This window comes from Sparus aurata, chromosome 6 (assembly GCF_900880675.1).
Source record: "Sparus aurata chromosome 6, fSpaAur1.1, whole genome shotgun sequence".
Classification (NCBI taxonomy): domain Eukaryota; kingdom Metazoa; phylum Chordata; class Actinopteri; order Spariformes; family Sparidae; genus Sparus; species Sparus aurata.
In genome coordinates, this window is record NC_044192.1 from 37,548,735 (window position 1) to 37,564,758 (window position 16,024).

Genomic DNA, 16,024 nt, shown 5'->3' on the forward strand with positions numbered 1-16,024 from the left:
TTAAAGCGAAACCATAATGACCAGAATTTAGTTCGGTGAGAGCAACTGCACTAACTGGTAGATGAGTCTGCCTCTGTCTCTGGGGTTCATTTTGCCCCACTCTCCTTCTTCAAAGGCCTCCTTAGCAGCAGCTACTGCCTTGTCCACATCACTTATCTGAGCCAGAGACACGTCACAGATGGCCTGCAGGACAAACAGATTAAGATACCTTAGAACATCACATCAAAGAGCCAGCGGACTGAAGAGCAGCACTCCACCCGAGGGGTTACACCAATATTCGTGGTGTCCATTTTGTCTCTTATCTCCTCTTTCCATCCTTACCATGCCGTCTGTGGGGTTGATGGTCTTATATGTCTTTCCTCCATCTGCATCAACAAACTCTCCATTAATAAACAGCTGATGAGGCATCTTAATGGTCATGTTGTTGATGTTCTTCTCCACCTGATGAATTAAACAGTGTATAAGACAGCAGTCATCACGCTGTCTACTCTGTTACCAGTCAGTAACAGTAGTTCTGAGAATTCAAACACTGCCAATTGCGCTTACATAATCGACCACCAGTTCTTCTTTATCATCCTCCCCACGGAGCTTCCTGATGCACATCTGGATGAATTCCTGGAAAGTGGTGTTCATGTAGACGTCCTCATTCTGCAGCTGGCAGCTACTGGCCTGAAGCTTCACCTCCTCCACAAGTCTGAAGAAAACAATAGCAGACAGAGAAGAAACAAGACTAATTCACGGGAATTCTCTGCTCACCGGTGGTATTGTAAGCTAATTGTTTTCAAACGAACTCCTTCAGCCCCATCCTAACCCTTACCCTTTTGCAGGTATTTGGTCATAAATCAAAGTATTGAGCAAACAGAAATGTTGACCTTGTAGTGTAAAATAACCATAGTAAGTAGATAGTGGTCAGTATAAAATAACTACAGTTAGTAAATAGGGACTAATGGTAACTGATAATGTTATAATGATAAAAGTAAGAAACAAAGGGTAACAAGTGTGAAAGAGTTGCTGAAACATACTACTGGGCACCAGCTGACTGAAAAGTGCATCTACTGTTTAAAGCTGCTATAGTCAGATGATGTCAAGTGTGAAAATGTAACCACAAATCTAAGAATAACATCATATAACCAAATATGTAACACTTTCATTATGTTTAAAAATGCAGTGCCAAGAGTGGTCAGATATAATGGGATATATCAAGGAGGGGAGTGAATTATCAAAAACCTGAAGGCCTCAAGGCCAGAGTTTCTAAGAGCCGGTGATAGCGGCACAGAGCAAGCCCCAATGTAAAAAACAAAGCGAGGCGAGGTGCAACTGGTCGACATGCAGTTCTGCATGTACGCGCAAGTGCAGAAGGTAATACAGGGTTTTTCCACTAGAGGTACGGGGATTTTCCATAAGAAATATGGTATTTTTCCATCGAGAAATAACAGTGTCAGCAGAAATTAAGCAGAATAATGATTGGTTGAGGCCATGTTGTCCGAACGGACACACCCACTTTTCTGTGTTTAAAAGAGGATGTTCGGGGCTTTGAGCCTCGGGTCAGTTTGGTTTTTTCACGGATTTTGTCTGTGTCTGATCCCGCTCTTTTTTGCCGGCAAATACAGTTCTATTGCACTCAGCCTTGAAGACTCCTGGTGACTTTTTGATCTTTGAAATCTTTTGGACCAACCGAGAAAAGAGAAGTCTTTTTACGACAACCTGATCATGGTGCTAGATAAAAAAAAAAATCAGGAGATTAAGCAATTAAAATCCATCCTCCAGGGAACTATATATAAATTAGAGAAATATATAAGTTTCATGGCAGACCGTCCAATGGTTGTTGACATATTTTAACAAAGACAAATAAAGTCAATCCTCTTATTGGAAAAGTCACCAGTCAGCCTTGTACATCTTCTGGAACATTTTTTTCCACATGCATGGTCCCAAATGTTGGATGTTAAGATATTTATCTATCCACCCGTTTCCTCAGAAGCCTATGGGTGCTGCCATGACAGATAACTACCTCTGCCGGCGGTTTTCGGTTTCCAGGTGCCTTGCAACTGCATGACTGACCGCCGCGGCCAAGCTAGTCCAAAACAACTAGCATTATGTCATAAATGCCAAATTATTTTTGAAATGAGCTCAGGTACAACATTTGCCATTGTTAGTTGCCATAAAAATTCAAGAAAATTTAACTTTTTTTTCAGAAACGTCTTGTGTAGAACATCGACAACTTTGACAAACATGTCCGTGCCCTGTCAATGTAGCTAACATCGGGCCATTGCTTCATGTCATCTACCCACTATGTGAGAACTGACGAGTGAAGCACTGTTACAGAACTGTCCTAAAGACTTTTTAAAAGATCCCTACTGTGTGTCCACCTCCAATTTTTGTCCATTTTGTGCTTTCTTTGTGTTAATAGCTGTTTTTAGAGCGAGCATGACAGCTATGCTAGCGTAAACACAGAGTTCAACCAGTCCGGACCGGAAGAGCATACCTGACTACCGCTATGAACCATGGGTAGACTCGCAAAGTCAGGAATAAGGTGGATAGAAGGAAAGACTTTGACCTGCTGGTGGCACTACAGGAAAAGACGGAGGATCAGGAAATATATCACTACTTTCATGGAAATATTTCATTTTGAACCATCAAGTCAATGTGCCGGTGAGACTAGGGGAAAAGTCGGTAGGATTTACTCTCCAGGGACGATGAACATCTGTAGAAAATTCCATGGTAGTACAATCAGAGGTCGATAATTCAGTCTGGATCATTTTAAATTGAGACTCAGCTGCTGATTGGAGAGTTAGCTAAATAACTAAAGTGTACCAGATAAATTAGATGAATTCTATTTAAGGAGATCTTTCATCCTCTTTTCATTACCTGACTACATCCATGGAAGCAGCACCAGACTTGAAGAAATCTGTGGAGTCTTCAATCCTTGTGACATTAGACAGAATACTCTTCCACACTGCCTGTGAGGAAACATTGTCAAATGTGATTGTGGGACTTTTTTTGTGGATAAATAGATTTTAAGATCTTGAACTGCCCTAGTATAAGGAGGAGAGGAGACCATACCTTCATCTGTTCAGCAAAGACTTTCTCCTCTTCAGTGAGCTCCACAGCAGTGCTGCTCCCTGAGCTGTAGTACTGTGCTGCAGCAATCATCTTCCCATCCTCGAACTGCAGGTTCTTCACCAGCAGCTGTTGAGACATGGCATGATCAAAAAGACTGATTAAATGTGAAACCACTTTCACCTATAATCTGCTTTAAAATCTTTAGATTAGCAGTGCTATAGTCTGTGTATAAATTATACATTGTGCCAACAAAAGAAAACATCTGACACTGTATTCATGAATCATTCAGTGTGCTGACTGTTTTTGTTCATTTTTAATACATGTTTAGGACATGCAGGACATAAGCAAGCACAGAGTCGTTAATGAGGTAGGAGGTCCTAACTGTTGTGTAAGGGGTTAAGTGATGTGAAAGATAGCAACCAATGCGAGTGTTTGTTGTTGAAGGGTTGAGACCCGGATGTTACCTGAGCTAAAGAACAAGTAAAGTTCACACTAACCTATCTCCCTGCCTCGTTATTATAATAATAACACAACATGGTGTCAGAAATAATCTTGGAATAAGTGTTTGACGCTATCCGACGGGGGAAAAGTGCAAGAGTAAGCCTCTATGTGACGTCCGTGAGAGTAAAAGAACGGTGCTAAAGAGGCTAGCGTCCACCGGACCGGACGTGAGTTCGCGAGTGTAAAAGCAGCGGAGGGTGAGTCCGACAGAAGAGTCGGAAACAAACTGTGAAACAACATGGATGGAGATCAGACAGCAGGACCCGCTGCAGCACTGACAGCAGCAGCACCTGTCCCCACAGCAGGCAACATCCAGCTGGCTCCTCCAGGCAACTTTGACTTTGGTAACGCAAGTAGGTGGCCAAAATAGATAAGACGTTTTGAGCACTTTAGAATCGCATCAAGCCTGAGTAAACAGTCGCAAGAATACCAAGTGAATACACTGACGTACACTCTAGGGGACGAAGCTGAAGACATATTAAATGTCCTGCCTCATTTTCGAACGAGCACGGTTTAATAGACGAAGCCAGGAGCCAGGAGAGAGTGCCGAATCATTCATAATGGCTGTCTATAGTTTAGCAGAACATTGTGCTTTTGAAAACCTGATCAGGGATAGAATAGTTGTTGGACTACAAGATGCAAATCTGTCAGAGTCACTGTGGATGGATCTTGTACTCACATTAGCAAAAACAGTTGCCAAACTGTGCCACCATGTGGAAATAAAAAAGCAGCAGCCTATACTGCGAGGCAGGATGGAAGAGAGACAGTCGGGCAATGTGGATGCTATGACGAGGAGGAAGACACAGAAAGGGGCTTATGGAAAAAAAACTCAGTTCAACATATAAGTCAGAAAATAAAAACAAAGACTCAGGCTGTGGGAGATGCTGACATGCAACATGGCATCCATGGGAAAAATGCCCCGCCAAAGACACAGAAGGTCGCAAATGTAAAACGTAAAGGACATTATGCACGCAGATGTCGGAATGCAGGTGGTGTCAATGAGATCCAAGAGGATTCAACAGATGATGATGTGGATAATGCGTTCCTTGGAGAGATAACGATTGGGATTGACAGTGTTGATAATGAGTGGACAGAAACTCTGGAATTAAATGGAGAGGAAAAGGAATTCAAGCTTGACACTGGAGCTGGAGTCACAGCTATACCAAAACACCACTACTCTGCAGATAAGCATGGGACCCTCCTGCCGCCAAAGTTCCCTCTGTATGGTCCAGGCAGACAACGTTTGGATGTAAAAGGGTACTTCAAAGGAAAACTGGAAATCAGAGAAAGACAACTGAACAGGATGTTTATGTTGTGGCCAAACTGATGAGACCACTGCTAGGCCTCCCAGCTATGGAGGCTCTGTCACTTGTTAAATGCGTACACACAGTACACGTGAGTGAACTGTGTACTGTGTGTACACCACTGTGTTCAAAGGACACGGAAAGCTGAAGGATCCATACAAGATAGAACTAGAACCAGGAGCCACACCATATGCCCTGTCTCTGCCACGTCGAGTCCCCGTCCCACTGAGAGATAAAGTCAAGGCAGAGTTGGATCGTATGGAAGCAATGGGAGTGATAAGTAAGGTCACGACACCCACTTCATGGTGTGCAGGCCTAGTAGTAGTGCCCAAAGTTAGCTCAAAAGAGAAACTCAGACTGTGTGTTGATTTGACATCCCTGAACCAGTGGGTCAAGAGAGAGAGACATATTTTACCAGCTGTTGATCACACTCTAGCTGCACTCTCAGGAGCAAAAGTTTTCACCAAACTGGACGCCACGTCAGGTTTTTGGTAAATTCCCCTCACAGAGGACAGTGCACTCCTGACCACATTCATTACCCCATTCGGTCGCTAGTGTTTCAAAAGGCTGCCGTTTGGAATCTCCTCTGGCCCAGAGCATTTTCAACGACGGATGACGCAAATGCTGGAGGGCTGTGCTGGCACAGTGTGTCACTCGGACGATATCATGTTGTATGGCAAGGATCAGGCTGATCATGACACCAGGTTGCACCAGGTCCTCAGGAGGCTGAGGGAGGAAGGACTGACTTTGAACAAAGATAAATGTGAGGTTTCCAATAGCAAAGTCATGTTTCTTGGACACTGGGTTACTGCAGAGGAGTGAACCCAGACCTAGGCAAAGTCAAGGCCATACTGGAAATGCCAGAGCCGTCATGTGTTGCAGATGTAAGGAGAGTAATGGGCATTGTTAATTACTTAAGCAAGTTTCTCCCACGCCTCTCATCATTCTGTTGTCCTCTGAATTAACTGCTGTCAGAGAAAACAGAATGGTGTTGGGGAGCACCCCAGCAAGAGGCTTTCCAGAAGCTGAAGGCAGAGCCTAGCTCACCGAGGGTCCTTGCTGTGTACTCACCCACTGCAGAGACACGGCTATCAGCAGACGCATCATCCTTCAGCCTCGGAGCCGTTCTCCTTCAGCAGCAGCAAGAGAGTGGAGACTGGCGGTCAATAGTCTTCATCTCTAGAGCTCTGTCAGATACTGAGAAACCCTACGCTCAGATTGAGAAGGAAGCATTGTCTGTGAACAGGTCATGTGAGCGCCTTCAATCATACCTGCTGGGCATGAGGTTTACAACTGAGACAGATCACAAACCCCTTGTCCCATTGTTAAGTACTAGAGCACTGGATGTGCTTCCCCCTCGCGTCCTGAGGTTCAGAGGATTGTCATCCCCAGCTCACTGAGAGAAGACACACTCGACATCCTCCACCATGGCCACCAAGGTATAGTTAAGTGTCGTGCTACAGCCCGTAAATCAGTCTGGTGGCCGTGGCTTTCTTCTGCCATTAGCCAGAGGGTAGAAAACTGTCCCACATGCATGAGACACAGAACAACACAGAGAGAGCCACTGCTGACTACTCCTGTACCTGAGATGCCGTGGCAACGTGTGGATACAGACATATTCACCTGGGAAAAGAAAACTTACCCCGTAGTGGTTGACTATTTCTGTAGGTACACTGAGGTTGCCTACCTCAATGTTGCAAGAGCCAGCACAGTAATAGCAAAGAACATCTTTGGCCGTCATGGTGTTCCAGAGGTGGAATGTCAGACAATGGGCCACAGTATGCCTGTGCACACTTCAAGGACTTTGCTAGTGAATACGACTTCACTCATTTAACCAGTAGCCCACGATACCCGCAGGCCAATGGAGAAGCAGAACAGGCAGTGGGAACTGTAGCAAGTTGTGGAAGGAAGGAGGTGATTATGCTAAAGCCCTGCTCAGCTACCTAGCCACCCCATTGGAGAATGGCTATTCTCCAGCACAGCTCCTCATGGGGAGACAAATTCGAACCTCTCTGCAACAACTGCCCAAACTGTTGTCTGGCCCAACATCAAACAGGTCCAAAAGATGGAGACACAAGGGAAGAGAAAAACAGCAGAGCGTGGAGCTTGTTGTAGCAGCACTACAACAAGCTCCACAGAGCACGCCACCGACCTGAGTTGAACTCAGGCCAGAGCATCTGGGTCACCACAGACAACTCTTATGGAACAGTTATACAGCAGACAGCGGCCTCAAGGTCATACCTTGTTGAAACAGATGAGGGACTGTTCGGGAGTACTCAATCACATCTGAGAGCAACCCAGCAGCCATCATCTGCTGAAGAGGCTTCCACCATAAATGATACTGTTTCCCACAGTGCTGTCAATACCGCAGATACACACGCCATACAGACGCCTGAACACAATGTATATGTCACTAGATCAGGCAGACTCTCACGTCAGCCCATGAGAATAGACATTTAAAGACACTGGACTCAACTGGGCTTGAAAGCTATTCAAGAAAAGAAAAGAAAAAAAAAGAGAGAATTGTGTGTGGTGAAAAGAAAAAAAAAAAAAAAAAAAAAGAACACTTGATGTGATTTTGAGTTTATTAGAAACACACACCAGCCCTGTGTTACAGCAGAAAACAAATCCAACATATGTCAATGTGGTGGACAATATTACATTCAAGATGCAATGCACACGCTATGTGGGCTCTCACACAGTACCAAGAGTGAGCTTGTTACAAAAGGAAAGAAAACAGTAATGTCAGTAATGCAGGACTTTATTTTAGCTGTCACAGCCTTCACAAAAGTAGTCCCACACAGTAGACCAACACATTTGGTGTAATACCACATGCAGCATGTGGTTCGTTCAATCTGAAAGGAACACAGATGTCAGATTTTGGCAAACAGGTAAGCTATTTTACACCTCTGCAGCGGCTCCCTGCGTGCATCTTCACATGAAAATTAATCCCTTTTTTATCATCATCATTGTTTTAGGCCTACACTGATTCTGATATTCTCCGACGTAAAATGTTTAGCCTACACAGAATTGTATCTGTTTTTATCAAGTTGTGATCAATTAAATGATCCTTAGTTAACAGCATTGCATTTAATCCTCAAGCCTTGGGGTTGATCTCTGTATGTGGTTGAGGATAAAAAAAAGGATTAACTCACTGGCGTGGACTAAAATAAAATGTAACCTGTCCTGTGTTTTTTTACTTGTTTGTTTATTTATTCATTCACTTATATACTTGTACTGTTAAATTTTGCCTGCCGCTGTGTGTTTTATGCATTATCAAATGAGGCTACTTTTTATTTGGTACATTTTCACATTTTTATTGTAGGCTGCTTCTTTTATTTCATAATTGCCCCAAAACATGGCATCATTGAAATGGAAATGTGAAGTTCAAGTATATTTCACTGTAATCATAAGTAGCCCACTGCAGAGTTGCCACATCATGTTCATTTTGGCTTATTATGAAACTTGATAGGCTAAGTTAGACTTGATAGGCTAAGTTAGACTTTCTAGGCGGCATTACCTTTATTATAATTCACAAATATGTTTTGCGGCTCCAGATTTTTGTGGTGAGGGACTTGAAGGCAAAAAAGGCTCCTTTGATAGTGAAGTTTGTTGACACCTGCCCTAACTTCTGGTGAAGATACATCCTCTCCCTTCTGATATTCGTCGTTATACCTTGAGAAGAGTGAGATACATGTCTGGGCTTTCCTATGAACCATGGTCGACGGTCGCTACAGATGATTGTATCACAGGTTGATCTGGGCGTCTCACGCTTTGCCACAGCTGACTGACCTCGCACCTTATGGAGTAAGATCGCTGTCAAAAAGATGTGTGCATGATTCTAACATTCGTATTCGTAATGTTAAACTTTTGTGTGCAAATAAAAATGTTGTACACAAAATTCTACTGTCATATACACAAGTCTGAGAAATTGTTTGGGTTAGGATTGTTTTTATGTGAGTATGAATCTAAAAGCTGTGAGTGCAAAGTCTTGTGAGCACGACTCTAATTTCTACAACTACGAAGTCTTCACTGTGAACACGAATTCAAGTTTTTGGGTATGAGTAGAAAAGTGTTGAAATGACGTCACGTAGGTCACAGGCAGGTCACATGGGAAAATAATCGAACCTCGATCACTCCAAACAGTGCACTGTACCTGTCCTCTGTGAGCGGGGCAGGTCGAGAGGCGAGCTGCCTGAATCTGACCGGACCGAGACCCCAAGACCAGGAGAGAGATTTACTGAAACTGCAGCGGAACCACAAGGTCCAAAAGACTGAAACCATCCGGCGCCCAGTGAAGGAAAAGAAGGAAAGAAGAGGAAGACGTGAAGAAGACAGAGGTACAGTAACGTCAATGTGATGAAGAGAAAGGAAATTAATAGTTTAATGATCGTAGTTACCGTTGTTGGAGCAGAGTGTTAGCTTGCTAGCTTACGTCGGACGATAGCAGCATTGTTTAATAATCAATAAATAGTTCGAGTCGCCGTGTGTTAATGTTACTCCACTTAAATTCATCAGGGACGTTTGGGAAGTTAACGTTAGGCCTGTTCAGATGTTATTTTACAGGTGTCTTTACTGCTTGTATGTCAGTTGAAATGCTAGTAGTTTTCCATCCCCTTTGTAATAGTGTAGTTGTAAGCCTTTGGTTTATTGTGTCACAGTATATGTTTGTTAAAGTTTACATCAGTGTTAAAGTGTATTACTGTTAATACTCCACATCTTAGCTTTCCCATATCATTCATAGGCGAATGAATATATATATATATATATATATATATATATATATATATACACACACACATATATATACACACTGCACTTGTACTCTGATTAGACTTAATTGTATTGCAATGACAATAAACTGAATGAATCTCATCATATGTTCATTATTAGTCTTATGTATAGCACACATCAAGCATCTGTTTTTGTTTTTGTTTTTTTTATTGAAATGTAACATTCAGTGGTCACATATACTTCTCTTCTCTCTTCAGATGCAGTTTCAAAATATTTCACCAGCCCAGTGACACAGCATCAGGTGCTCCTGTCCCTCTACCTCAGCACAGCAGAGTGACACTGCATCAGGACTAAAGGCACCAACAGACCTGCTGACTGGCCATCTCTTCTAACTAGTTCACAGAGGACCAGTTCAAATAAAAAGCAGTTAGACATTTTCCAAAAACAAAGATGGGAGAGGTTCAACATGACTTCTGTAACAGAGTCTTAGTCAATGCTGAAAAAATCAAAAGAAGCTGGCTGATGTACTCAAACAGATATGATAGCTTGCACTGCTTCTGCTGCTAAATGTTTTCTCCAAAAGAATACAGACTTAATAAGGAAGGACTAAAGGACTGGAAAAATGTAAGCCACTTGCTGAAGGTTCATGAGGATAGCCAGGAGCATAATACCCACTTGGCAACATGGAGGAGTTGGAGGTCGTTTTGCAAAGTGGCTGACAATAGATAAGAGAGAGACGGCACTCTGAGGCTGAGAAATAATTTTGTGCAATGCCTTATTTATATTGTATTTTTATCACTTGTTTCTTTCTTCGGTTTTTATTTGGTGTGATATTTTTGACTTAAAATAAATAAAATCTGGAATACATACATGCAGTTTCTGTGTGAGTGTATGAACAATGATTGTGAAATTGATGGCTATGATCTTGCCTAGGGCACCAGATTACTCAGGGCCGGCACTGTGGGTGGAGCTGCCAGCTCTGGTGAAGCATCACAGGTAAAGTCAATAACGTATATATCCAATATTTATTTCATAAAATTGTACCATTTCAAAAAATATACAGTTCATGGACTTACAGACTTACTGCTTTAGCTTGCAAGCTAAATTGACATACATCTGTCCATCATATAAGTCCAGTTTCTGTTCCTCTTTGCTAACCCTCCTCTCGGTCATGTGCATTTGTCTACAAGGAAGCCAGCGGGAAATCAATCAGTGGATCGATGGATTATCATACACACATTATGACGTGTATATTGTGTAGTCGTATCTGTCATAAACAAGAGATTACGGGTTACGGGGCGCGTTTGTGTCGCGGTGCTGCAGAGACGAGAGCTGGGACACCGGGTCGGAGGCTCCATTCTCCATGTAACAAGTTACAAGTCGTTAATTTAACCAGCACTATTATTGTGAAGCTGTTTAATTAACGCAAAAATGAACCATAAGGCAAATGTCCCGCATAGTTCATTTTTAGCCTCTTTCCATCTGTGCTCCTCCGATCAGAGCGGCATCTATAGCAACTGTCTGTTTTACAGAAATTGACACAATTTATCGATAAAGTCGTATTTTGTTATGTTATTATGTCTCAAATTAATTATTTCATATTTTGCAGGTCAGTGCTAATTCACTAGCACAAGCCAACTTCTAATGCTAGTAATAGTAGCACTAATTTCGCGTCACCGACATGTCGTTAGCTTGCAAGCTAAAGCAGTAAGTCTGTAAGTCCATGAACTGCATATTATTTTAAATAGTACAAATTTATGAATAAATACTGGACATACACGTTATTGACTTTACCTGTGATGCTTCACCTAAGCTGGCATCTCCACCCGGTCCACTGCTGTTAGCCAAGGCTTTGGCGCATGCACGTTTGGAGTAATCGGAGTTCGATTATTTTCCCCTGTGACCTGCTTGTGACCTACGTGACGTCATTTCAACACTTTTCTACTCGTACCCAAAAACTTGAATTCGTGTTCACAGTGAAGACTTCGTAGGCGTAGAAATTAGAGTCGTGCTCACAAGACTTTGCACTCACAGCTTTTAGATTCATACTCACATAAAAACAATCCTAACCCAAACAATTTCTCAGACTTGTGTATATGACAGTAGAATTTTGTGTACAACATTTTTATTTGCACACAAAAGTTTAACATTACGAATACGAATGTTAGAATCATGCACACGTATTTTTGACAGCGATCTTACTCCATAGCACCTGAGGTCTCCACGCCACTCTCGGGCCGCTTGGCGTGAACAAATGCCTCAGACTGTTCCACCCATGAGTTGTTTCAGAGTGCAGACATTCACGACAAAGATATAAGACTGAAAACATGCACTTTTGGACGATTTATAGACGGTTGCATTTTTTCAGACAGGCACAGTCCCCTACACTGTCACTGTGTGCTCTGTAGCGGGATAACAATGGCAGCGTCAAACAACACGAGCAGAACATACTGCTGCATGCGACTTGCCCTACTATGTACGAGGCAACAAGCATATTCATCTCAGATTACGATGTTGTCAGTACCTTCTGGTTCGTCTCATTCATGTTGCTCCACAGTTCCTAAGCAACAAGCTTTGTGTGTGCGTGCAGTCTCTATAGGTGCTTCGTTAAGTTTGAGGTAGTGTTTGCAGCGGTGGAGAGAAGTTTCCAACGCGGGCAATTGTGCACCTTACAGTCAAGTTATTTTCCTTACGTTCAACAAATTCAAAGTTATGTGCTCATGCTAATGCTCTTTAGCATGAGCTGAGAATATATTGTAAAGTGTAGGGATCTGGCCTTTGCTATGCTGACGCTGGGTTGCAAACCGTTCTAACACTGTTAAAGTGGGACAATTAGATGAATGATTTAGTTTATAGTGAATAAAACTTTGCAGCTGTAGATATTTAAAAAAGTGAGACTGTGGGATGTTGAATCTATCGATTTTGTTAAAGGACATCAGTGTATCACCATTATATAGGTCTATGATCCTTCTAATCCCTTTAAGTGACCATTGTTTGAATCCTAAATCTTTCGTGCCAGATTTGAACTCTGTGTTCCCCCAGATAGGTGCAAGGCAGGACAAAGGTGGGATGTCACCTACAGCATTATGAGCTTCATGCCATATCATCAAGGTATTTCTCACAAATGGATTTAGTGTAACTTTCTTCAAGTTCTTGAATGAGTCAGAATATAAATATGAATCTAACGGCAGCCCTGTAATGGACAATGCTTCCATTTTTACCCAAGGTAACTATGGATGTGATGAGAACCAAAAGCGGGCAGCTCTAAGCTGGGCTGCCCAATAGTACCATACTAGGTTTGGTACCCTTAGGGCTCCTCTGTCAAATGGAAAATATAGTAGTGTAAGTCGGAGCCTTGGGCACCTATTTTTCCAAATTAACTTTGTTAGAGTTTTTTTCATATTTTGGAAGAATTAAGGAGGAGGCGGGAGTGGGATTGACTGGAACAGATAAAGAAATTTGGAGGACATTCATTTTGAAAGCACTCATACGTCCAATCCTGATCCAGTAGATCCATCTGCTTAGAGATTCTTTGACTTTGAAATTACTGGATCGTAATTGGCAGAGATAAATGAGTTCAGATTGGGAGGAATAAAGATACCAAGGTACCTAAATCCTTGAGGTGTGTTCATAAACAGGTGCTGGACTGTAGGATGGAGTCTTTCCCGCTCATTGAGGAAGAGACCAGAGGATTTAGTTTTGTTAACTGTGTATCCTGAGAATTTCCCAAACCTATTAATCACATCAGCAAGGGCTGAGAAAGAGTTCATCAAAAAGAGAAATGTATCATCTGCGAACAAGGCTATGTGATGCGCTACATCTGCAACCTAAATTCCTTTACAGTTTTTATTGATTGCTTTGACCTGTTTAAACAAACTGGTATCCACTCGGTTTTCATCATCACTGTCTCAGCAGAGCACAAGACACCTCTTGCAAATGTGTTAAGCCTTTCTCATTGAATTGACACATTTTCCCCACCCTTTTGCAGAACTGTTAACACAGATGTCATTCAAGCAGTCCAAACTCCATTGTTTTAGCTATGGTAACAAAACAGAAACCATCTGTTCCTAACTATTAGAAACTACCTACATCAGTATGAAATCACTAAAGCACCTGTTTGACACTCCTAAACACAAATCTTCAATGAGCAATCAGTCTGCAGGCCTTAAAAAGTGCAGCGGCTGTGTTGTTCTTTGCCAACATGGATTGAAGAGGTCTAAGGCAGATGAGAGTGAGAAATAGGTGCAGAGGAATGTCAAGGTTGGATGGCATGCAAGAAGATTTTTCCCTCGGTTCATTGCAAGAGAGGATAATGAATGTGATGTGGATGAGGCCATGTGGCCCCATCGTCAAGACAGAAGAGACTGAGTATCAATAGTGGCTATTTCTTATACTCTACAGTAATAGATTGTTATACTTTACTGTAATATTTTATATCTTTAACTTCTTTTCTATGTTTTAAAACACGTCAGTTGTTCAGGAAAATGCTTGCTGTGAAGCTGCAGAAATGTTTTGTGAACTATGAGACTACCAGCTTTCTTATTTTCTTATACTCTAATAGATTTTATTTTGGTTTCCATGTATTTTGTGTAATATTTACAGTATTTCAGTTTTCAGCCACAGTTCGAAAAAAAAGAATCAATGGAATCAAAAAAATGCATCAAAGCATTTCTGATTCTGGATTCAATTCTTTGCAAGAAGGCAAATTTGACAACAAATGGCACTGGCATGAAAGTTACGTAGAGTAATAGGTCACAATGACAAGCAATGGTGCACCAATTCGCACTGAGTGCTGTATTTTGTATTTTGTTGTCCACTGTGTAATGGTTGATTGGAAGAGCTCATACACTTGTTTGCAAGTTGTGTTGTTTGAAAGCAAAATTAGCTTTTGTTGCATATTTTAAATGTTTTGGCACGGTTAGAGCCTTTTGCAAACAAAATGAGTAATTTTGACCATGAGTGCCACTGTTTCGGCCTGTGTGTTAACTGTTTTGAAAATGTGGAGTTTGAGTTGACTGTTGCATCAAAGCAATCAATAAAAACTGTAATAATAGGGTGATTACTAATGGAAATGGCAAAGGGTTCTAATACTAAAATAAAAAGCAGGGGGGATAAGGGGCAACCCTGTCGGGTCCCACGATGGAGTTTAAATGGTTTGGAAATAATGTTATTGGTCATAATTATAATTATAATAATTATAAAATCCATTGCCTAAAGTAAACACCAAAACCAAAGCGGGAGAGCACTTCAAAAAGGTATGGCCATTCGACTCTGTCGAATGCTTTTTCAGCATCCAGTGACAGGATACATGAATCTCTTGAGTCTCTTTTTTTTCATAAATTATATTTAAAATTCTTCTAATATTATAATATGCCTGGTGGTTTTTTATGAATCTGTTCTGATCAATATTTATTAGAGATGGGAGGCATCTCTCTAGCCTTAACGCCAAAACTTTAGCAATTATTTTTGTGTCTGACTTCAAAAGAGAGATAGGTCTATAGGTTTTACATTTTGAAGGAGGTTTGTCTGGTTTTAATATCAAGGTAATAAGTGCGTTTCTCAAAGAGGGGGGCAGGGAACCCTTCTGAAAAGATTCTTCATACATATCTTTCAATTGACTTATCAATTTATTTTTAAATAATTTATAAATATCAATTGGAGGTCCATCAGGACCTGCTGATTTCCCCCCTTTCATGCGATTTATCGCCTCTAAAATTTTCTGACTTTCGAGTGTTCGTTCCATCCAGTATTTATCGTCTCCAGATATGGTAGGGACTTGGAGTTGGTTGAAAAAGGGAGTTTGATCATCCTCTTATTCTGATAATTCTGATTTATATAGGGTTTGATAGTATGCGGCAAAAGTATTATTTATCTCATGAATATAAGCCTTGAAGGGATATTCCGGTTTAATCCATGGTCTAACACACCATGAAACTGTGTTAGACTCCCTCTCGAGAAATACAGTTTGCAGACTGCTAGCTTACGTAGTTTTAGCATCCTCAGAAATGACCGCACAACAACAATACATTGCAGTAAATTTACACCGGAATATCCCTTTAAGTAAATGTTGTCTCTGGTGCCCAGCTCCTCAGACCCAGCTATGGAATTGAACTTACTGCCTTATTGTCATTGCCAAACAGCACCAGGCCTGCCTTGGTGATGATGCCGGGTTTGCTGGCTCCAGGGATCTCCAGGGGCTGACCTTTCGCTGCAGAGCTGTTATCCACGAGAGTGGAGCCGTAGAAAGTCACTTTCTACAGGAAGAGAGACACAAAACAATTTAGTGAAGCCAAGATCTATTGAAACTCAGCTGTTGTTAATGTCATTGAACATGTTATGTTAAAAATCACTGACAGCTACAGGCATTACTGCAGAGCACCAAAACGTGACATCTAAGTTTTTTGTATTTCATGACTAAATTTGCA

General features: G+C 41.7%; 1 protein-coding gene across 1 annotated transcript in view; it reads right to left on the minus strand.

Annotated features, from left to right (window-relative positions):
• aldh1l1 (aldehyde dehydrogenase 1 family, member L1) overlaps positions 1-16,024 on the minus strand; it is a 66,154-nt gene that overhangs the window by 13,049 nt on the left and 37,081 nt on the right. The window contains exons 8-13 of the mRNA XM_030419652.1: positions 15,716-15,853; positions 3,061-3,186; positions 2,866-2,957; positions 547-694; positions 322-441; positions 56-183 (exon numbers count right to left, since the gene is read on the minus strand). Coding sequence (XP_030275512.1) covers positions 56-183; positions 322-441; positions 547-694; positions 2,866-2,957; positions 3,061-3,186; positions 15,716-15,853 — 752 coding nt within the window. The remainder of the gene's footprint in view (positions 1-55; positions 184-321; positions 442-546; positions 695-2,865; positions 2,958-3,060; positions 3,187-15,715; positions 15,854-16,024) is intronic.